Below are 23,486 nucleotides of genomic sequence, written 5' to 3' on the forward strand. Positions count from 1 at the left end.
TGTGGTTTTCATTTAAACACAGCTTTCAGCTTTAACAGCTAGCTCTTTCTCTCTCCTCTCCATCCTTTTTGTTTCCATGCTTTGGTTTCTCATGCCGTGAAATTGTAAAAAAAAAAAAAAAAAAAATAGCATGGGAAGATCAGACCAAAATACCCCTAGGATGGTTGTAATCTCTGAAAGACTTTGAAAGTTTTGTCTGAGACACTTTGTAGCAAGTAAACAAGGCATCTCCACCTCTATAGTGTTTTTCGTTTGAGTATGACTTCAGATTGATATGCCACGTCCTGACTAAATGGGTCATTGGCCTGCAACTAGAGTTTATGCCTATAATTTAAAGTCTGAATATGTGTGACTACATCATGATTTCTAATGTCAGACTGTGTGTGTTTTCTCCACAGCAACAAGAGCAGGACCCCACTAACTTGTACATCTCGAACCTCCCGGTTTCAATGGATGAACAAGAGCTGGAGAACATGCTGAAGCCTTTCGGACATGTCATCTCTACACGGATACTCAGAGACGCCAACGGGGTCAGTCGAGGGGTCGGTTTCGCCAGGTAATCTTGACAACCAACACTCTCTAGGGCCTTTCACACTTGAAATAGTTAGCCCTTGATCATTCTAATCCCCGGGTAAACTTTAGGAAAAATATCCATATTTAACACATTATAAAGTAAAATATCTGGCTTCTGGCGGACCACCTTCCGTATTCAACTTACAAAAAAAGCGAAACTGGACAATGACGCCGAATACGAAAGGTGGTCCGCCAGAAGCTAGATATTTTATTTAATAATAAATATGGATATTTTTCTTACACAAACCCGATTCACTTCAGAAGGCCTTTATTAACCCCTGTATGGATTTCTTTTATGATGGATGTATGCACTTTTTGGGGCTTCAAATTTTGGGCTTCCATTCACTGCTATTATAATGTAGCCTGACGTCGTCATACTCAATTCTAGTCAGAATTTGAGTCTGATACTGCTCCGTTAGGCTGTGATTATGGGGCGTGTTTCAACCGAACCAGGAAAGACCTCAATTGGATAGACCTACAACCAATCAGAGCAACGGAGCGACGCATAACGTTAGTTGTCAAATGTCAACAGAACTCAACTGCACTGTGTTGCCATGTCCGCGGGTTAAAGCGACCCCAATTATGTGATATACAGACCCAGGAATGCGATTTTTAGCTGCCAGCCCTGCCAAAATAACACATATTTTACCTCCCAAATGCCCTTTTTCCCGGAGAACCCCCCCTGGAAAGCTATTGGGCTTGTTTTTGGCTAGTTTTGAGGAACGTTAGCAATTGGGCGGGTTTTGTTGTAAAAACTTGGCAACCCTGTCTGCACGCAGCACGCTGGAATAAGTAGCCTAACCTTTGAAGAAAAAGATGAGTGTAAACGATCTTTGCCGGTGTTGTAAAAAAAGAATTTAAGGATACACAGAGTACTAACCAACACGATCATAATTTCTGAGAGAAATAGTAAAGGTGAATGCATATACGAACAAGTTCTCCGTTTAGGATTAGAACAAACTCAACCCAAGCGCCTTTGATGACGTGGATGATTACGTTACTGTTTATCATCTGTCCATCATCGTCTAAAGCCCGCCCTGACAATTTCATTGGTCCGAACAGTTTCTGTTCGGGCATAATTACTTCTCTATGGATCAAGTCCAGACCGAACTGCCCGAGTAAAAATGTTGTGGGCGGGGCTAAGTTCGTCTGGCATCCAGGCTAATTATAATGCTTAGATTAGCCAGGTTATTCTTTAATATAACTCTGATTGTATTCGTCTGAAAGAAGAATGCCATATACACCTAGCTTGAGAGTGAGTAAAGTATGGGATAATTTTCATTTTTGGGTGAACTATCCCTTTAAGTGCAGTGTGAAAAGGTCTTCTTTGGTGCATACAAGGCTAGACAGAGCGTTTGTTCAAGAGGGCACATATAAAAACATCCCTTAGTTTCTTTCTTTTCCAGCTTTTTTCCCCCTCTCTTGTGTGGCGCGTGTGGGGTGGGTTGGCTGGTTTTCAGGGTCACTGGCTGTGTAAGAGATCCCAGCAGAGGGATGTGTGTGTATATGTGTGTGTCTACAATTGTGCCAGCCAGGCAATTAGCCGTTCAGCCATGATTGGGTGAGCAGAGCTGAATGGGGCCGCACAGAGGAGAGAAGCCACTCCAGAGAGCACAGACTAAATCAAGACTCCCAGCAGCCCGAAACAAACACTATATAACACCCCTGCCTCTCTTTATTTTCCCTCTCTCACTCTTTCCATCCCTCTCCTTTCATTATCTAAATTAACATATATGGATGTTTCTTCAAATACAGGGATTTAAATGTCCCTGAGGTTAAAACTAATATATTTAATTTTTTTAATTATTTTTTATATGAAGATCAAATTAAAATTCACCCTTGACTTATGCCTGGTACACATTGTACGATTTTGGGTCGCCCCAGACAAAAGATGGCCAATCGTGGCGATTTCTGTGGTTGTGGCTCCTAAACGGTGGTCCTACGTCGCACAGTGAGTGGGGTTCAAAGACGGCCGTTGTGACCAAAGATAGCCTGCGATTAATTTTCTGACAGTGTCAGAAATTCAGCATGATCACCGCACAGTGTTTGCTGCTACGACCTATGTCTACTGGCTAGCCAATAAAAATGCAAATGGTATATTGATTAACGCGACATGGAGCTAAAACTTAAAGGGTACATAACACACACAGTATCTGCCAATCTCATGTTAATCTTGAGTACCTATAGAGTAGTATTACATCCTTCATATCTCTGAAGAGTCTTTAATCATATTTATAAAAGACAGATACACTGTACCGATTCTTTCCAAAAACTCATGTAGGCGTGCAGGGGGCAAAGATAAAGAGTCAGCCTATGACACACACACACACACACAATACATCATGGCATTATCCCTGGATAACTTTCACGATACGTTCGTGTTGTTGACATTATATGCACTTACATGCCGATTGCCAACAAAACACAGACATTTGATGCAGTTTCACTCACCGCCTGCGGTTTCGACTCATGAACAAACACACTTGCAGAACTCCGTTGCTGCTCCGGAAAAACCAACTGCATCCACTGTTTTATTTAACGCTGGGTTATTTGGGAAGCTGAACAAGGTTATCTTTTTCTCACAACCAAAAACACACTTCTTTAGTGACATTGTATATTTCGTGGTCTAAAAACAAAATCACAGCGCTGCCGACAGCTTCCATAACCCGAAGGAAGCAACGTAGATGGATGTGCACTTGCTCTCGCTCTGGTTGATCTCATACGGGAAGAAGTACCCATACAAGGAATTCTGCCCTTTATGATGTCATATAGGGCCATACTCAAAAAAAACTTTCTGAACGTTTGAATCCTGAAGGCGTGTATTTGGCACAGAATTTTTAGCATTAGAATCCAACTCTTTAACAGTGTAAATATGTCAGAATGCTTGAAATAGCATTAGACCCCCCCTTTAAAACTACTTACCTCAAGCTCCATTTGCAAAATTGGCATGCCAAGTTGGCCACTTTTCCCTAGCCATGACTGCCTCCATATTCTCCTCTTTAGCTTCCTCCTCTTTTTTTCGGCACACATAAAAAAACAAAATTCACCCTTCGCCACAAGTTTGATTGACAGGCAATCTGACCAATCATATCGCCAAATCTGCCGACAAAGCAGTTAGGAGAGTTAGTAGATTAACGTTGGTGGACTTGAACTTGAAAAACAGTTTGTACTGACGTCTTTCTGTGGTTGAAACAACATTTCTTTTAGTGTTCATTCATTTGATGCTTATCCATTAACTAAAAGGAAGAGATGATCAGTTCACGAGCAGCTTTAACTGAGGCGCTACAGCGATCACGACACATTAAAGAGCCACAAAACGGTGTTTATTGTTTAAAGTTGACTCTGTCCTGTCTGTCGGCATTTCAGTGTCCTCTTTGCTCCGCGATGTATTTTCTCTACGTGAGAAAATGTGTGTTGTGTGAGAGCGCCATGGCTTGTCGTACATGGCAACAGTAACTAAAGGGGTCTTTGCGAACGGTCAATTACCAAAGTGTGATTCATCTTGCTCTGTTTGCCACTTTGCGCACACTGATGACGTTTTATTCTTCTATACTAACTTGCGTTATGGCCTGCGATTCAATAGGTGCCATCATCATACAGTCTACTGTACATACATGCTGTACCCAAGTTTATCAGATCAATGTCGTACAGTGTAAAGCAAAAGCAAAATGTTCGTAAAAAAAATTCTGTATAGAAATCAAAATGCATCATTTTGAATATGGTGGAAATTAAATTTGTTGAATCAAAAACATAACGGCTGATTCATAAAAAAAAGATACACTGTTAGTCATTGTTATAGACAAATTAAACTGGTGAGAGAATGAAAAGTGTGTTTTAATGTTGAATTTTCTGATTGCCCACAGGGCCAAAACTGTCATACTTGAAGAAACGGTCATAAAGCAGAGTTTTTAAAAGTTTTCACTGCAGTCATGACCAATGACTTTAATTCTGATTGCCTCATGCTGTGCGTTTCTTTTTGTTCCTCTTTCTGTCACAGAATGGAGTCCACTGAGAAATGTGATGTGGTGATTCAACATTTTAATGGAAAGTTCCTCAAAACCCCACCAGGAGTACCAGGCAAGTGTCAACAATACAGTGTGTTCTAACAACACTGCATCCTAACCAGGTGCAAAGCGATAAAGTGCCAATCAACAGGACATTCTGTTGCCCACTTGGTGTCTGTTTTCACATCTCCGTCCACAGGAAAATCTCATTGCTCTGAGGTCCCTCTCCATTTAGCTGCATATTAATGGAATAGTTCAGCCAAAAATGAAAAAAAAACAACAACTTGCCCTTATGTTGTTTCAAACCCGTTTGTTTTTGTAAGTGAATGACAGAAATCTCATTATTTTATGACCAGGGCCTTTAAATATAAAAAATATTCTGATTTCCTGATTTTGACAGCATAATTACACCTGTATAGCTTACTGTGTCTAGCTTTAGATACCAAACCCCCAAGTTCAGTGTGATCCAAACCTTTAGCGTGAGGAATTACGTCCCCCCACTTTGAGTCGCTCTGCTCATCAGCTTCATATGACAGGATCTGATTTATAGGTTGATTAAGGTTTAATTTAAGTCTGGTGTGCCAGAAGAAAACAGTTCCCACAGCGCAGCAGAATGTGCTGCATTTACCAGCGACAAACATTTATACTGAAGCAAGCATTTAGAATACATTTAACTTGCATTACGTGACGTATTTCAGAGTGAAACTGAATATTAGTGAGATATGATGTTGGGAGGGACTTGATTTTATCTATCCACATTTAATTGGATTGTGAAAAGTGGGCTATGATGTTATTGGTTAACATTAATTTGTGGACTAATTAAAAAATCATTTAGGGCAAATGTGTTATTCGATTTTGCATTTGTTGCATAATGTTGATTACAACAAAAAATTCCACCTGTCCTTTTTTCTTTAAAAAAAAGGGCGAACCTTAAATGTTAAAATACTCACTGGTTTAAAGGTATAGCCACAAGACGTTAATCTGTTTACATCTTTTTTTAAGGTTAAACATATGATTACTAACTAATTTAATCCAATTTCATAACTTATTGCCATGACAACGTAACATTGTATACAATAAAACAGAATTACAGCCCCGATATGTAATTTTTCGGCGGCAGAGGTCGCTTATTCAAAACAAAGGCGTAGCTTGATGACTCCTGGATTTCATGGAGCTTTTATAATGCCACAGACAACCGCTTCTGCTTTTTATGGTCATGTATATGCAGCGCTGTTTTATCATATTAGATACATTATTTGAGTGTGTTGAAAGTTATGTTATAATGATTCTCTGTGCATTCGCTCGGCGGCTACTATGAGACTCTTGTTGGACACTGCAATAAGCTAGATCGATATTAGGCACAGTAAAACATGGTACTCGCTAGGGATGAAACGGTATGGAAATTTCACATCACGATTATAGTGACCCAAATTATCACGGTTATCAATATTATCACGGTTTTCTTCCAATGAGATGAAAGTGTTCAAAAAGAACAGATGCACACACTTAAAACATTTCAACAAGTTTTTTATTTGAAAAACAACAAATAAATCAAGCAGCTCAATGCACTTTTTTAAGACAGATTCTATTCTGTGGGATTTCCTTCTTAATGACCGTCGTCAAAAGCAACGCATAAATAATAATAATAATTTGGTGTAAGTATATTCTCAAGCAATATTCTCATGAGTGTTCTATCAGATGTGATGCATTTAAATCTAGCATATTTTGAGGAAGAGCCCAAACAAAAGGTGTGCATCACACCTGACACCTAGATGAACACTTTACAGTCAGATTTATGACTGCAAGTCATTCTCTTCAAATGCTACTGAAGTTAGAAACGTGTATACCAGTGTATGTAACTTTAGAGACGGTCCCTAAATTCGTGAATCTCGAACGTCAAGCCATATTTAGTCATATCAGATGCGCTGTGGTTCTGCTGTGTTTGTTTGAAAACTATTTCACTGCTGAAATAGAACAAACAGTCAACCACTGTATGATGAACGAATCTCCTGCGTACATCGCACGTTTTAAATGCAGATTTCAGCGAGTGAGAGCGCGCTCTGAACAAAACTCTGGCTAATCTGAACGCCTCTGATTATTAGAAACACGTGTGATTGGTTATAATGCGCAACGCGATTATAACAGATGGCTTTTGAGAAGACTATAATAAGTTCAACCGCCAAAGTGGCTACTGTGAGTGGTAGTAATACCAGACGTAGTTTTGGTATTGAGGTCAAAGTCCACTTGCCTTGCGTTTGCAGTTTGACACGTTTCCCCCTATTACAGCGACTTTCTTCTGGCATGTTCTGCAGACAGGATGACCATCTTCGATTAAGTTTCCCTCAGGACTTTTGTAAAAGCCAACATATGACCACACCTCAGATTTTGGTCCTTCAATCCCCCAAGTGCTGTCACTGCCTTCTGCCATTTCTTCTCATTCAAAAACAGCGTTGTGCTGCGCCTGCACCTGACTGGACAGGATTTACCGCAAGTTTTTTTAAATGATAATCACTCGCGGTTTTAATGATTATTAATTTTAAACGATATTACTAACCGTCAGTACATTTTATCGTGGTCTATCGTGAAACCGGTAATCGTTCCATCCCTAGTACTCACAGTAAATCATGAAAACGAGATTTAAACAATACGACTAAATCTGTTAAGCTATTACAATGATTAATTTTCTGTCGATGAATGTATCGAAACAGTTGCTCACCTGTCTAATAAAAGACATAATATTTTTTGGATATTTGAATCCAAAAATCGTACATATTGTGCCTTTTAAACAGCTCAAATAATACAAGTTGATGAATTAATGTGTGCTTTTATCAAATTAAAATTATTTTATGTCCTCCAAATTTGGCCCCATTCATTTTCATTGTAATTCCATTTTTGCTTATTTTAAAGAAAATGAGGGGAAATAATCAAAAAGTTCTTTCCATGGTAATCAACATTATGCTGTCAATTGAGCTTATTTTGTATTCAACTCAGATTTTTTTAAGTAATAAACACTCATCAGTCAAGCACAAAACGACCAGAGACATTTATTAAGAAAGTAAATTCTGATTTCATGTCGCCTTTAAAAGCGACAAACGCTTTATATCACAGACGCCCACAAAAATAAGATGTAAACAGTGTTGTTTAATGGGGTAGTTTTGCAAAGCTCAGGGTATTTTCCTCAGTAATGTGCTTGGTGTTTGTTCCCCTGCTGTTGCGGAGCTTTCTTGTTTCCTTTAGAGAGAGAAAAGGCAGAAACAGAGCTGGAGAGGTTAAGGTGGATGAGAGAGAGAATATGCGATTCCTGTTGGATGCAGTATGTACGTGTGTATGTGTGTATCTGTCTGTTTTCTATTTGAAGGAGACATAGGCAGAGGGCTTGGGGGGGGTGTAAAAGCAACTGACAAGACAGAGAGAGAATAGGAAGAGAGAGATTGGAGAGGGCAGCCTGCAACTCTGGCAGTTGCTGTGTGATTTGTGGGGTGTAGCGTGCGGCTCGGTGTCAGACCCAAAGACAGAGGGATGATGGATGACTTCATCTATACCTCTCTTTCTCTCTTAAAGTCTCTCTCTCTCTCTGTCTTTTCTCAGTACTAACAGACCAACTCTGTCTTTACCTTTACACTGTGTCTTAACCTGGTGCAACGGGATAAAGCGACAAGCGATAAAAATGTACCTTACTGCGACTGTGACAAGCAATAAGCATTTTTTTCAGTCACTTGGTTTCTATTTCTGCAGAGTTTTGCTGGCTTCACATACAGTATAATGACATCCCATTGTAAAAGTTTGGGGTCTGTAAGTTTTTGAAAGATGTCTCTTCTGCTCACCAAGCAGATCAAAAATATATATTTTTTCTTTTTTATATATATTTTAAAATGTTTACCTGTTATCCCAAAGCTGAATTTTCACCAGTCACATGGTCCTTCAGAAACCATTCTAAAATGCTTATTTGGTGCTCAAGAAATGTTGAAAACAGAAATTCTTAAGACTACTGAATCATTTGAGGGGGAATTCAAGGCGTTTATTAGATCAAACAATTCATCAAAATGATTAGACCACCAAAAAAAAAAAACTAATTTGCGAATTAAATATTCTAACATATCTCATGAACGAGAGTTGAAATGAGAGTGAAGACCTAAATTTAAAAATGTTACTGACATAAAACAATCTTTTGGCTTTAGTCTGCAAATACAGCGGATAAGTCATGTGGACTCCTTTTACGATGCTTTTATGGTGCTTTTTTTGTCCTTTTGGTCGCCATCCACACACAAAAAAGGCAATCTGAACAATCTTCATACATTTTCCTTTTGTGTTTGTTGGAAGAAAGAAAGTCATACAGGTTTGGAACAACATGGGGTAGAGTAAATGATGACAAAAGTTTAATTTTAGGGTGAACTATCCCTTTAAAAAGCCCCTTTTTAAAAGCTTCTTTTGAGAAATGGAATGAAGAGAGAGAGAATTAGGTGATACCGTGCACTTTTAAAGTCAGGAATATTGCTACAATCTTTGCCAGCCTTCTGATAATGCATTCAGCCTTGAAAAGGAGCCATGCATGTATTGATATCCAGGTTTAAAGCTCAAAAATAGCACCTCATCGATTTTCTCTTCCTCCCATCCTTCTTTTTCCATCTTTCTATCTATCTCTCTCTCTCTCTCTCTATCTAGTAAGTGGATCATACGAGCCTGTGGAATAACTGTGTTTTGCACAAGTGGCTCCTCTTGAATCTTACTGTGCACTGAAGATTCTCCCAAACAGGTGTAGCATTATTAAAACATCAGACATAAAAGAGATCCAATCTGCTGTATGCATTTACAGAAAAGCACTACGCACATGCATCACACCTATGCTTCTTACACAGATTGATTATTGAAATTCTACAGTTTTATTTGAGTGAGAGAAAGGAAAAGAAAAGGAGCTTTGTCTCTTAAAGGGATAGTTCACCCTAAAATGAGAGCTCGTTCATCATTTCACCCGTATGGCTTTCATGAAGCAATTGCTGTCACTTGTTCAGTCGTTCTGCTCGTCTCTCTTGTCTCCATCTGCTGTAGGTGTGTGTTTGCTCGCGTGTTGTCCTGATCCAGCTTACTCAGGCTTTTCTAACAGGCCACAACGGGGCCATCAGGCCTTCATGCTCTCATAATTACACAGGCTCTTAGGCAACATGCTGATGCTGGGGTAGATAATGATGACGACCGTGTAATGCCGTGACCCCTCCATCACGCACAAGCTCCCTGTCATGGGACGTCCAGGGCTTCTTTCCGTTCTGCTGATCTTCCACATGCCCGGCTCAAGCCTGTGGGCTCTGTCAGATCTTGGAGTGCGTTTCAGGCAATTTGGCCGGCACCTGATTTCAACCTTAATCCGTTCCCCCCACCTCCCTCCCTTCATCTCTTCATCTCTCCATCTCTCCCTATTCATGAGCAGAGTGGCCTGAGGGAAGTCTTAATGGTGTGGGTATGGGAATCACACCATGGATTTGCTGTCATAACACCACACACACACACACATGCATTAATTCTGGAACGTTTCAGTTGATGGTAATTGAAGGTAAAGAGAGAAAGGTTGCGGCAGAGGCACAATTTCTCATTTACTGTAGCAGAAGAATAACACTAATCTACCTGAAACTGGAAAAAAAAAACATTTGAAAGGGGAATGGATACATGTAGCAAGGGGTCAAGGTTGGCTGGTTAGTTTGGCCCTGTGAGCCCCTGCTGGTTGATGACATAACTACACCATCTTGCAACAAAATCATTTTCTCCATTTTTTTTTTAGGTCATTCAAAAGTAGCTGACAACATAAATATAAATATAGAAACAACTTGTATATCACTAATATTGCAGTATATTTTTTTCAGTAAGAGGTTTTACCAGTACCATGACCATTTCTTGTGAAGGATTTGAACGTGCACGCGTTTGTGTTGCCATCATTTTATTTTCACATATTATTATATTTATTAACCCTATTTATTTATTTATTTGAATACAAATATTTTATTGAAACACATTTTATTTTTAATAAAGACGTTTTTTGTTCTTTCTTTAGCAGATGCTTTTATCCAAAGCGACTTAAAAAATAAAGGGAATACAACAAGCAATGCATCTTATTTAAATAATTTTTTAGTGAAAAAAAAAGATATACATTTTAATGTTAGATTTTAATTGTTTTATTTGTAGCTTTTAATTAATCCCTGTTAATTTTTTGTATTGACGCTTCAATACATCAACAATATGCCCCAAAAAAGTACTTTGAAATTGAGAATGTTTAGATAGACAGACAGGCAGGCAGGCAGGGTCTTGTGTATGTGTTTTCCCACAGGCTGATCAGTAAAGTGCTGTGTATGTGTGTGTTAGCTGTGACTGAGGGAAAATGTAGGCTTGTACTGAAGTGCTTACAAGCCCACTGACAGTTAGACTGTGTGTGTGAGAGAGAGAGAGAGAGTGAGAGAGAGTACTTACACCCCACTGTCTGTGCTGATGGAAGGGGAGGCTAAATTATAGGGCATGTCTCTGTGTGTGTCTGTGCGTGTGTCTGTAAGTGTGTGAGTGTGTGTGTGTGTGTTTGAGATCAGCATCGAGGTGACCCATCAAATTTGGTTCCACTCGACTCACTAATGCCTGCGAGACTGGGAAATCAACCTGCCACAGAGATATACACTCTCTGAGGATTGGTTTCAATGTGGAGTGTGTATCAGTGGTGAGGCCAGATGTCACTACGTGAGAGACCTAGTTGAAATGGGTGGAGCTTATTCATTTAAATATATTTTTTAAATAATTGTATTTATTTGAATGGCTATCAAAGATGCTCTTTTGCAGCCATATGGTGTAGTTACGGCATCCACCAGCAGGGGCTAATCGGACCATGTTACCCAGCCAAACCACAAGACAACCATATTCCTTAATCTATCACAAAGCACTCTGTGAAACGGCCTGTTTATATACCACACTATAAAAGTGAAATGTAAGATATCACGCCCCCTTCCAGATAAATCTGCCATGATCTGGTGTGACATGTTATTTTTGGAATTTTCTTGGTTCAGTTCTAGCAGTGTTTGTGTTCCAGTGGTGAGGTCATAATGGAAGGGTCTCAGGTAAGCGGCTGGCAGGCCGGGGGTGAGGTGTGGAGGGCTCTGGAACATTTTGATGTATTAATGAGAGCTGAGCTGGCTTCTGACTGACGTCTTCTGTTTGGATAGTTTCATCTTATGCTTCAGACAAGGCGCTCACACGCTATGTGTGGGAGAGAGAGGGAGAAATTCTATAAAGGACGTGCTAATGAAGCTGTTTATTTTCCCAGGACTTACTGGAGAACATAATGGGCACTGGCGCATATCGTTCTCTCACATTCTCTGTGTACCTCTTTCTCTCTGATTTCTTCTTTCTTTCCTCCTTTTTATGTGTTCTCTCACTCTCTATATTTAGTGGCGCATGCTAAGGCAAGCATCAGTATTATTGTAGCTTGTCCTTTGTATTGGATAATTCTCAAAATATGGTGACTATAGAATAAAATGTCTTTTAAATTCAGTAATCTTAACAGTAATATAATCATTATTTTATTTGATTAGTTTTTATTAATTCTTTAATTTAAAAATAAAATAATTATATATTTTGATTTTTTTTAATAATATTTAAAAGCACTGCCATTCAATGTCTGCCATTAAAGTCTGTTATGTTCACCGAGGCTGCATTTATTTGATCAAAAATAGAATAAAAACAGTAATAGTGTGAAATATTATAACTTAAATAAAAATAAAAAAAATATTTTAAGATATTCTAAACTGTTGTTTATTCCTGTGATAGCAAAGCTGCATTTTCAGCATCATTACTCCAGTCTTCAGTGTCACATGATCCTTCAGAAATCATTATAATATGATGATTTGCTGCTCAAGAAACATTTCTTGTTATTATCAATGTCAAAAACATTTGTGTTGCTTAACATTTTTAGGGTTCTTTTATGAATAGGCAATTCAAAAGAACAGCATTTATTTGAAATGGAAACGTTTTGTAACATATGTGACCCTGGTCCACTAAACCAGTCATAAGGGTCAATTTTTTAAATTGAGATTTATACACCATCTGAAAGCTGGTGAATAAATAAGTTTTCCATTGATGTATGGTTTGTTAGGATAGAACAATATTTGGCCGAGATATAACTAAAATCTGAAAATGTAGAATCTAAGGATGCAAAAAATAATAATAATATTGAGAAAATCTCCTTTAAAGTTGTCCAAATGAAGTCCTTAGCAATGCATATTACTAATAATAATACATTTTTATATATTTACGGTTGACATTTACAAAATATCTTCATGGAACATGATCTTTACTTAATATCCTAATGACGATAATTTTGACCCATACAATGTATTTTGGCTATTGCCACAATTATACCTGTGTGATTTATGACTGGTTTTGTGGTCCAGGGTCACATATGGCTATATATATGGTGCTTTTGATAAATTTAATGCGTCCTTGCTGAATAAAAGTATTAATTTATTTAAAAGAAAACATACTGACCCCAAAATTTTGAACAGTAGTGTAATTTACTGTAAAATGTGCAGAACAATACTACGTCAAACCATTAACTATAAAGTATAATAAAATATTATGTTTTTGTCACCATATTTTGAAATAATTTGATTACATTACATTACTTACATTACTGCATAGCAGAATCCAAACAGCACTGGTGGTGAGTTTAGAATGGGCATGCAGCATTCACATTTTCTGCTAAAACTTTAATATGTACTTTTCCTGTCTCTCACATTTGCCCAAAAACTCTTTGTTTCAGAATTTGGAGCCCATTTGTGCACGTCATTTTCTAAAACAACTCTGCTTCCAGTTCTCTTCACTTCCCCAAAGCTCACTTAGTCTTTCCTTTTGTTTTCCCATAATCTTTGAATAAGCATGCACTTGTTTTTTTCTTTGCTGGAACCCGACAAGCCTCCTCAGCATACAGGAGGCAGGAATGAAAGGTGTTTAGATTCGGCTGTAGTCTTCAGAGAGAACAGCAGTGGCTAATATGGTGAGAGGGCAGTATAAAAACCCCACACTCTCTGTGGTAAGGCCTGCTCTGCACTCATAAAAAGATGCAAACATGACACTGGTAACCTTGGACACAGGAAATATACGGGCCCTCATGATTCCTCCAGTGTCCCATCATGCCAGCTGGAGTGTTTAAATCTTTGTGATGTTTCTAAATGAGAGGAGAGAACACCGGTTCCTAAATGCGAACTGACATAGTAAATAATTCATATCTCTTTTGTATATATGGGCTGCACAATTAATCAAGTAAATGAATAAGATTATGATCATGGCCGCTATGATTTGATAATCAGTGAGTTTGTGCTAAACTCCAACAGTCACATGAAACTGTGTAAACTTGCATTGACAGCTTTATTGATCATAACCAGAGGGGAGCATTCTATTATTGATGCTTTGCTCGCTGTATAATTTATTCTAAATCTGAATAACAGGATTTTTTTATGCTGATAAAGAGGGCCAGTGTGAAGGCACTGTTTTGATTTAGTGATGTATAAAACAGCAAAATATTAAAGGTCAAGCATGATTACTATAAAGACAACTATAATAATAACTATATTAGTGTCTACACCTACAGCCGATGTTTGTTCTACTCATGCTGTCGCTTTAAATGCTCAAGCTCTTTAAAGTAGGATGGATTCTGATTGGTTGATTCCAAAGAAACTGGTTCTCTGTGCCATTATAGTTGTGGTGTGAACTCTGCTATTCTTTTATATTTAGAAGGATTTTTAGAACTATATCTTTATAGTTATCATTCTTTGTGTGAACGGGCCTTCATTCGAGAATACATATAGCCTACATAAAGAATATGGCATGCTTCCCATGCAAATGAAGTTTAATGTTAATTATATTAATCAAAATTAATACTAAGATATTCGTCAAGATAAATAACAGACCACATATTTAGTGAAAATGATTGTATTTAATGATTGAGTTTTTTTCCCCCCTATTACAAATGTCAGATACAAATTATCAGCAAAGTTAAAATCTAAAGCAACAATCTGTACTAAAGATTTCACATGATCAGTGCCACAAATTTGCTTATTTGATTAGTGACCTAGAAATAGCTCTTTAAAATGTCATATTCGTTTTACACTGTAATGTTTCTGTTTTCATTTTTGTAAAATGTAAAAGGTTTACATTAGATTTTGTGGTCTCATATATTTGGACCCCACTGTACATAAAATGCCCTATTTTGCCCATTCAAAAACAGTCATGATTATGTGACTGACATTAAATTCATGTGGGAAATGATTCTTGCTTTCTCTCCCTCTCTCTCTCTCTCTCTCTCTCTCTCTCTCTCTCTCTCTCTCTCTCTCTCTCTCTCTCTCTCACACACACACACACACATGCACACACATTCACCTTTCTCTCTCTAACACACACACACACACACACATACACACGTATTCACCTGGTAACCGGGTCTCTAAGCGCAGGTGTGGTTAAGGGATCAGGTGTTTTGGAAAACGGCTTGAATATGTGTTAGTGGCTGAGGTGTGACAACAATATCTTCAGTGTGGAGCTGCAATAAAGGTCTTGTTGAGTGAAAATGATTCATATTTCTTACACTTGTATGTGAAAACAAAAAGCAAATGTTTATTGGCGTAGTATTTTCATGCATTGCATAAGAATTGGATGAAAATCTGCATACACGTGTAGTCAGAAAGTTCTCAGTTAATACAAGATGCTGACTGTCTGAATAAACAGTTGACTAAACGTTTAAAGGGGTCATGACATGATAAATCAAATTTGCCTTTGACATATAAGATCATACATATAATATATTTTGAAATATAAGGTCTTTGTTTTATAGCTTAAAACGTCCTCCTCATTATAAACTAAGCATTTATTTAACCCTTAAATGCATACCTCGGGTCTTTAGCGACCCCCGTACATCATTCACTACCCTCCTCCTCATTATTTTTTTAAGTTAGACAGCAACCTTCTAAGTGTTCTTCAATCAATTCATTATAAGCTATATAACAAGAAAAAAAAATAAAATGATAAAAGAATGCCTGTTTTTCCATTCGTTTTTTTTGTAAAAAATAATTGTATAGGGTGTAAGAGTGTACTTTTTTCTCTAAAACAATAAATGAATCTATAATGACGAAAAAAGTGCAATTCACCTTTATTCCACAAGGTGGCAATGTCTTATACACAATGATGAAGTGATGTTTCACTCATAGTTACCTCAGACAATAATAATTATAATCTGCAAAACTTGAAATGGCTCAGTGATTTACTGCAGAACAAGTAATGAACACAATCAGATATTAGTGTCACTGTCACTTGATGGTGAATCTGGTGAAGAAGCTGTCAGCGATCAAAATATTGATTTTGAAGATGTTGAAAATGAGTTTTGAGAATATATTTGAGATGGCGAATATGAGCCAGATGCTGAATGTATTGGGAAATGAGCTCTGACAAGGACAGTGATGATGGTATAAAACATCTGCTCAAACAGAACTCTTCCGAGCTCCAAAAGGTAGCCTAACGAAATATGCTTTATTTTATTCTTCTGTAATTGTTACTCTAATATCAGGAGTTTCATATATTATCGCAACAGGTAGAGATCCATCTGTGTTAGATATAGATCCGGGTCGCTAAAGACCCGAATATGTAAGAATGATTGGCAAAACAGTCATGCATTTAAGGGTTAATCAAGCGTTTTGATATTGCGTGATCTGTGACGTCACACAGGCAAATACATTTGCATATGACTGCCTCTAGAGCAAGGCATCAGCGAATAGTTTTACATCATCGCACCATAAGCCCCGCCCACTTGCATTGGGCTGCTTAGTCAGCCTACACCAGATGATGGCGTCACGTCAAAAGCAAATATGACTCATTGCTGCAATTTCAAGCAGCCGATGCTCCACATATAGGCTTCTAGCCAAAGGCTAATTTGCAGCCCCAGTCCCTGGTAAAGCTTTTTTTACAACAATAAAATAATCGCACAAACAACAAAAAATTGATGTATAAAAAACAGTAATAAAAGAAATCTAAGACTGTGTATGACCATCAATGTTCACAAACCTGCTTTTGTTTGATCTCAGCATTGGAAACAAGTGGATGGTTTATTTTAATGGCGTCCCGGATCACGATGTATGATTATATATTTGTTCAGAGCATTTTGTTTTTTACAATGTAAAAAATAAAAACGGAAAACTATACACTGCAATAGTTTTCTGCCAGGACATTATCCAGTAATTTTACCGTTAACCCTTAAAACACAAACTAATGCAATGTGTAATTCAAAATACAGGTAAAACACCTGTAAAAAAACTATACGGAAAATTCCTTCATATTTATACAGTACATTATGCCCTATTTTTAAAGACTTTTTTTTACAGTGTATAGTTTGCAAAGAAACCTTTTGTTGAAAGAGGAAGCAGCAAACTGATGAAAATTATTTCATAATGCTTTGTCTGTAAACAACGGTTTTATATAGATAATGTTTTCAGAACACTTACTTGCATGTTGACCGTTTCCTATGCAATGACGTAAGCCAATCACAAGAGAGGCTGTTTGCTGACTAGCCTTAAAGGAGCCGCCCCTTAAAAATGGAGAATGAGAGTATATTTGTTTTTTTAACATTATAGGTGAACCTCAAGGAACATATTAAAATAATAAAAAACTCCTTGTCATGACCCCTTTCATTTCATCACATAACAAAGTGACAGTCAAATTAGAATCAAATAACCTGCTTTGGAACATTGCACTATTTATTATAATTCTAATATAATTATGTGCCCTTATAATATTTATTCAAAATAACTTCCCCTCCCACTTGCAGCGACATCTCTTCTTTGATGACGTGTTTAGTGGCGCGAGGGCAGGACAACTTGTCACATAAGATCACAGCAATAGTGATTATAGCAATAGCAAACCACAAGAATCCAATCTATTCAATGGACAAATCAAGTCCCAGCCTACATTTTTTCCTGTTCAATTAGCCATTTCACTTGAATATACGTCACAATAGGGAAAAAGACTGTCGTAACTTCCGTTTTAATGCTGACTTTAACAAATCAATAAATCTGAAGCTAATATCATCAGTAAAATAAGGTGACATGCCCAGCGGGTCTTCAAACTGCAAGTGTGTGCAGCCTCTATCATTTCAGACCAGTGCTATCTGGAGCATTCCCCAAACCAAATTTTCCAAACCACATTATATTTTGATTTATTTGTGCTTTATTCGTCCTCGATGGTGTCGTGATTGATTTAGCGCTGTTCTGACACAAACAAAGCCGGGCCCAGATAATCGCGTTTATACAAGATAGAATTCTAATGAGGGGGAGAAATGATCTTTCAGTGAAATCTATCTGATCTGGGGCGTTCTCTAATAGCTCATCCTGCCTCTGACCCGAGAGAGGACAGCAGTCAGCCCCACGGAGGGCAAGTGATTTCAGTAGAGAGCCCATTAGGAAGCAATATTGCATGTATTTTTTTTTTCTTCCTCTTTATCAAGCGTTCATTAGGGCTGCTGGGATGAGTCATGCATATCCAAATTCAGACAGATTTGATTTCTCATATGCACAGACGGGCAGAAACGCAAGCAAATGCTTTTCAATTACCTGAAATGAGGGAAACATTTCCCTGCGTTTTTAGCCAACTTGGGGGAGTTCACTAAGAATGTACTGCGTTATTTGCATGCACTGTCTGTATTTATCATACCTTGAATTACTGCTACGTAAGCATCTTTTTAAAAGTTCTGTGTACCACCTGCTCTCCAAGAGTGCTAACAGTTAATTGAGACTGGCAAATAGTGCTGACTTTTGTGAATAAATCTATTACGAGCCTAATTTTACAGAGCCTCTGAAGTCTAAATAACCCTTGAGACTTTTGCAAAACACTCTTACATGCGTATGAGACACTTTCACATGAGCACAGGAAAACTAGATATAAATAAACCCGAAATGGTAGAGTTCACATGCAAACTTGTCGTGTGTGTGTGTGTGTGTGTGTGTGTGTGTGTGTGTGTGTGTGTGTGTGTGTGTGTGTGTGTGTGTGTGTGTGTGTGTGTGTGTGTGTGTGTGTGTGTGTGTGTGTGTGTGTGTGTGTGTGTGTGTGTGTGTGTGTGTGTGTGTGTGTGTGTGTGTGTGTGTGTGTGTGTGTGTGTGTGTGTGTGTGTGTGTGTGTGTGTGTGTGTGTGTGTCATGCATGCAAGCAGGACGAGAATGCCTGGCTCAAGGTCTTTGCTCTTATTCATCTCAAAGGTGTTCTATCTGGTTGAGGTCAGGACTCTGTGCAGGCCAGTCAAGTTCCTCCACACCAAACTTGCTCGTCTTTATGGACCTTGCTTTGTGCACTGGTGTGCAGTCATGTTGGAAAAGGAAGGGGCCAGCATGAAATTGTCCAAAATCTCTTGGTATGCTGAAGCATTAAGAGTTTACTTTACTGGAACTAAGGGGCCAAGCCCAACCCCTGAAAAACAATTCCACACCATAATCCCCCCTCCACTAAACTTTACACTTGCAGTCAGGCAAGTACCGTTCTCCTGGCAACCAACCAAACCCAGACTCGTCCATCGGATTTCCAGACAGAGAAGCGTGATTGGTCACTCCAGAGAAAACATCTCCCCTGCTCTAGAGTTCAGTGGTGGCGTGCTTTACATCACTGTATCCAAAGCTTTGCATTGCATTGCATTGGTGATGTAAGGCTTGGATGCAGCTGCTCGGCCATGGAAACCCATTCCGTTAAGCTCTCTACACACTGTTCTTGAGATAATCTGAAGGCCACATGAAGTTTGGAGGTCTGTACTTATTGACTCTGCAGAAAGTTGGCGACTTCTGCGCACTGTGCGCCTCAGCATGTGCTGACCTACCACTTCGTGGCTGAGTTGCTGTTGTTCCCAATTGCTTCCACTTTGTTATAATACCACTAACAGTTGACCATGGAATATTTAGTAGTGAGGAAATTTCACGAATGGCCTTATTGCACAGGTGGCAAGCTATCACGATACCACGCTTGAATTCACTGAGCTCCTGAGAGCAACCCATTCTTTCACAAATGTTTGTTGAAGCAGTCTGCATTGAAAGTCTGATTGGAACACCTGAATTCATTGATCTGGAGGGGTGTCCCAATACTTTTGGTAATATGGTGTATGTATATATATATATGCACAATATACTGTTGCAGACTGTGCAGGCTTAGCTATTGATTTTTTTGTGCTGAAATATTGCACACAAAAGTGGTGCAGCTGTTTAGTGAATTCGTCTCACAGTGAGACAACTTAATGTTATTTTCTGTTTTTGTTCATCGAGTACATTCCTTCTAAATGAAACATGAACTTCAACCTTTAAACGAGCATGCAGTGAACTGGCTCCTGACCTTGCATTCTGCAATGTTTTATTAGCACTGAGACAATAGTCTGTCTCTCTCTTTCTCTCCAGTGACCTGCTCTCAGGACGAGCTGTGCAAAGCAGCATCCACCAAACCAAAGTCAGACAGGCCCATTAAAAGGCAGGAAGTGGGGTGGCTAAGCTGATTATGCAATGTTTGTATTCTACTCAGTGTGCGTCTCTCTCTTTCTCTCTCTCTCTCTGTCAGTCTTTCTGTCTCTCTCCCTGAATTGTCTCTTTCCTCCTGCTCTCTCTCCACTGAGAGATGTCAAACAGGCCAGTGATATTTACCCGCTTTAGCCCAAACAAACAAACCAGTGCTCAGAGTAAACTGCTCTCCCAGCACTGATCCAAGATCAGGGCATCACATTGGCAAGCGATTGTTTTACGTTTTGTTCATTTTCATTCCTATTACATTAGCATGAGGGTTATACAAAAATGCATGCATTACAAATGTAACCTATTAGGAAAGGCTGCAGGTCATCAAAATAGTGTCACATTATGTATGTTTTACATAATGGAACACATGCATTTGCTGTTTCAAAAGATTTCTGAGTCACACTTTAGATTAGAGTCCAATTCTCACTATTAACTATGACTCTTGCCTCACTAAACTCCTAATTACTGCTTATTAATAGTTAATAAGGTAGTTTTCACGTTTAGATATAGGGTATGATTAGGGATGTAGAATGAGGTCAGACTAAGGCATTAATATGTGTTTTTGAAGTACTAATAAGCAGCCAATATCATAATATGAATGCTAATAAGCAACTAGTTAACAGTGAGAATTGGACCCTAAACTAAAGTGTTACAGATTTCTGTTTCAAATAAATGCAGTTCTTTCAACCTTCTGCTCATCAAAGAATCTTGGAAGAAAATGTATCACAGTGTCAACAAAAATATAAAGTAGCACAACTGTTCTAACATTGATAATAGTAAGAAATGTTTTTTTGAGCACCGAATCAGAATATTAGAATGATTTCTCAAGGATTATGTGATACCAAAGACTGGAGTTATTATGCTAAAAAATGAGCTTTGCCATCACAGGAATAAATTACATTTTAAAATATATTCAAGTAGAACAGTTGTTTTAAATTGTAATATTATTTCATAATATCAGTGTGTTTACAGTATATTTTTCATCAAATAAATGCAGCCTTGGTGAGTTAATGCATTTGCATTTGAAATCATAAACATACAGTAGCTCTGTATATTTCTATGGCATCGCTATAGCTGGTGAAGTGGCTTTATTTATTGTAGAGTGTACAAAAGTTATGTGTTTGAAGCATAACAAATGTCAGTAAACGAGGAAGAACAAAGCGGTTCATTCATAAATCCGTAAGATCTTACCTTCATGCTATGGAAATACAAACCGAAAGACAGAACACAACGAGTGCAGCGCTGAAAAGGGGCGGGGCTACACAAGGTCTATTAGAGTTAGCTTTGGTTGGAGCCTGGAGGTGGGTGAGTAATGAGGACCCCGATTTTCATCCTGTGCCCAAACCTTCATCTACCATGAATGTGTGTCTCTGTGCAGCAAATGAGGTTTCTACAGGGAATTGAAATGATGTACAGTAGGCTACTAGGAGACTTCTTAATGTAGGAGCGCTGTATTGTATAATGCAGGAGGTTTTCTGTGTGTAAAACTGTTACACAGCTCAGCGCCCATGGCTTCGTAGAAAGACCAGGCTTCCCGTCTCGCAAACAAACGCCACACATGTATAAAACCATGGTTGTGGTGTTGTTGCGTTCAGTGAATTCTCATGTCTCACTGAGCGTGTGTGGGCTCACCTCACAGCAACGCTCAATTGTGGGCTGTGTTTTTCGACGTTTTCTCCCTATATGTATCATACTGCGGTGACTGAATGTGAAACCAAAGCGCACCGTCGTTCCTGGACCTGAAAGCCACTGTGCCAAGCTGGCAGCATAACAGATCTGTGCGGTAGGCTGCTATTAAAGCGTGGGCGATGTGTAGACACCAGCTTTGTCAGGGTCACACGCTCCTCCTACCCACTCAGTGCACACCATTCCAGGGCAAACAGTGCTCTTTCTGTTGGTAAACACCATCCTTTATTTCCTCCCTGCGTGTTCTAGAACAGGGACTTCCATTTGTAGCACATGTACAAAAGTTGTTTTCAAGGCCCTTGCGTTAAAGCAATGTGCCACTTAAACCAACGTCTTTGAGTTGGAAAACCTTCTAATCCAAATGCAGTTAGTCTTGGCACATCCCAAGTTTGATTTCCACGTTGCAGAAAAAACGGAAGGTATCGCTAAATCAAGCCATACAAATGCAATTTACTGTATAACATGGAGTGTCATGGAATTTGGGAAAATTTGGATGAATAAATCAAAAGTAAGGCTGTAAATTGCGATATGGACCAAAACATGTCCACATTTTACACACATTTCTAGTAAATTTCACAATTACAAACAAAAGAAAGTAACACATTAAATTAAACTTTACATTATGACTGAAATATATTACTATTGTACAGTAGAATGTACTTCTCAACATAATAATAATACATTTAATTTTGATTTTCACTGTTTTTGATAACCAATTTGTATTAAATTATAAAACTTAGAATCCAGAAAAATTAACACATTTCATAGAGCACTATTATTGTTTAAATGTAATACATTGTTAAACATTTAATACATTGCATTTTTTAATTCAATTGACTAGACTTTTTGATTATTAAAATGTAATCAAACCTTATAATTAAAAAGATAATTAAAAAGAAAAACATGGCATGTGGGAAAAAATAAAGAAGAATTCGGGATTCAGGGTTTCAAAGGGCCCTATAGCTCATTTGAGGTTGTTGGGAAAGGAAGGATGGCAGGTATGAGTGAAGGAATGGAGAAATCTGGGAACTTGAGGGCCATCATAGGGCTGAGGGTGGGAAACTCGGGTGTGGCTCCAGGAATGCCTGCCGCCCACAGAGAGAACTGGAGGTCGGTCTGTGGGAGCCCAGCAGGAGTTGGCACACCGGACGACGGGCCGTGGATTAGAAACACATGTCTATCTTATTGACGGACCCTCCTCCTTCACACTCCCCCCTCGACTGAATATCTGCGGTGCTGTGACCCAAAGTTAATAAACAGCTTGAAAATACATGTGGTTAGAGCTGTCTGCTTGGGTAAATGTTATGGACACACATGCACACACAATCAAACACACTTTAAGTACAAACGAAGTTCCATTAACATATTGTGTTTCGCCAAATTATGCTCTCATTTTTGTGTTTGTCTCTACAGGATTTAAGAAAAGGGGAAGATTGTTTTTGGGAAAACTCCCAAAGCAATGAAAAGTGGCCCAGCAATATTCCATAAATGCCCCATGAGAAATAGAGAACATAAAAATGAGTCAATGAATTATGAATTTTCCCTACATTTGTTCACGATACATTTAAAACGCATGTCATCATGTTGGGACACTTACTGTAATGATGCGTGAAGTTCCAAGGAGACTCTGATTAAAATATTGGCAAAATGACATGTGTGCAGTGCTGCAGACGTTAGAGTA

General features: G+C 38.5%; 1 protein-coding gene across 2 annotated transcripts in view; it reads left to right on the plus strand.

Annotated features, from left to right (window-relative positions):
• rbms3 (RNA binding motif, single stranded interacting protein) overlaps positions 1 to 23,486 on the plus strand; it is a 173,011-nt gene that overhangs the window by 122,336 nt on the left and 27,189 nt on the right. For both annotated transcript variants that reach the window (XM_079837720.1, XM_079837721.1), the window contains exons 5-6: positions 399 to 556; positions 4,571 to 4,650. In XM_079837720.1, coding sequence (XP_079693846.1) covers positions 399 to 556; positions 4,571 to 4,650 — 238 coding nt within the window. The remainder of the gene's footprint in view (positions 1 to 398; positions 557 to 4,570; positions 4,651 to 23,486) is intronic.

The sequence above is a fragment of the Gobio gobio genome (assembly GCF_949357685.1).
Source record: "Gobio gobio genome assembly, chromosome: 15".
Taxonomy (NCBI): Eukaryota; Metazoa; Chordata; class Actinopteri; order Cypriniformes; family Gobionidae; genus Gobio; species Gobio gobio.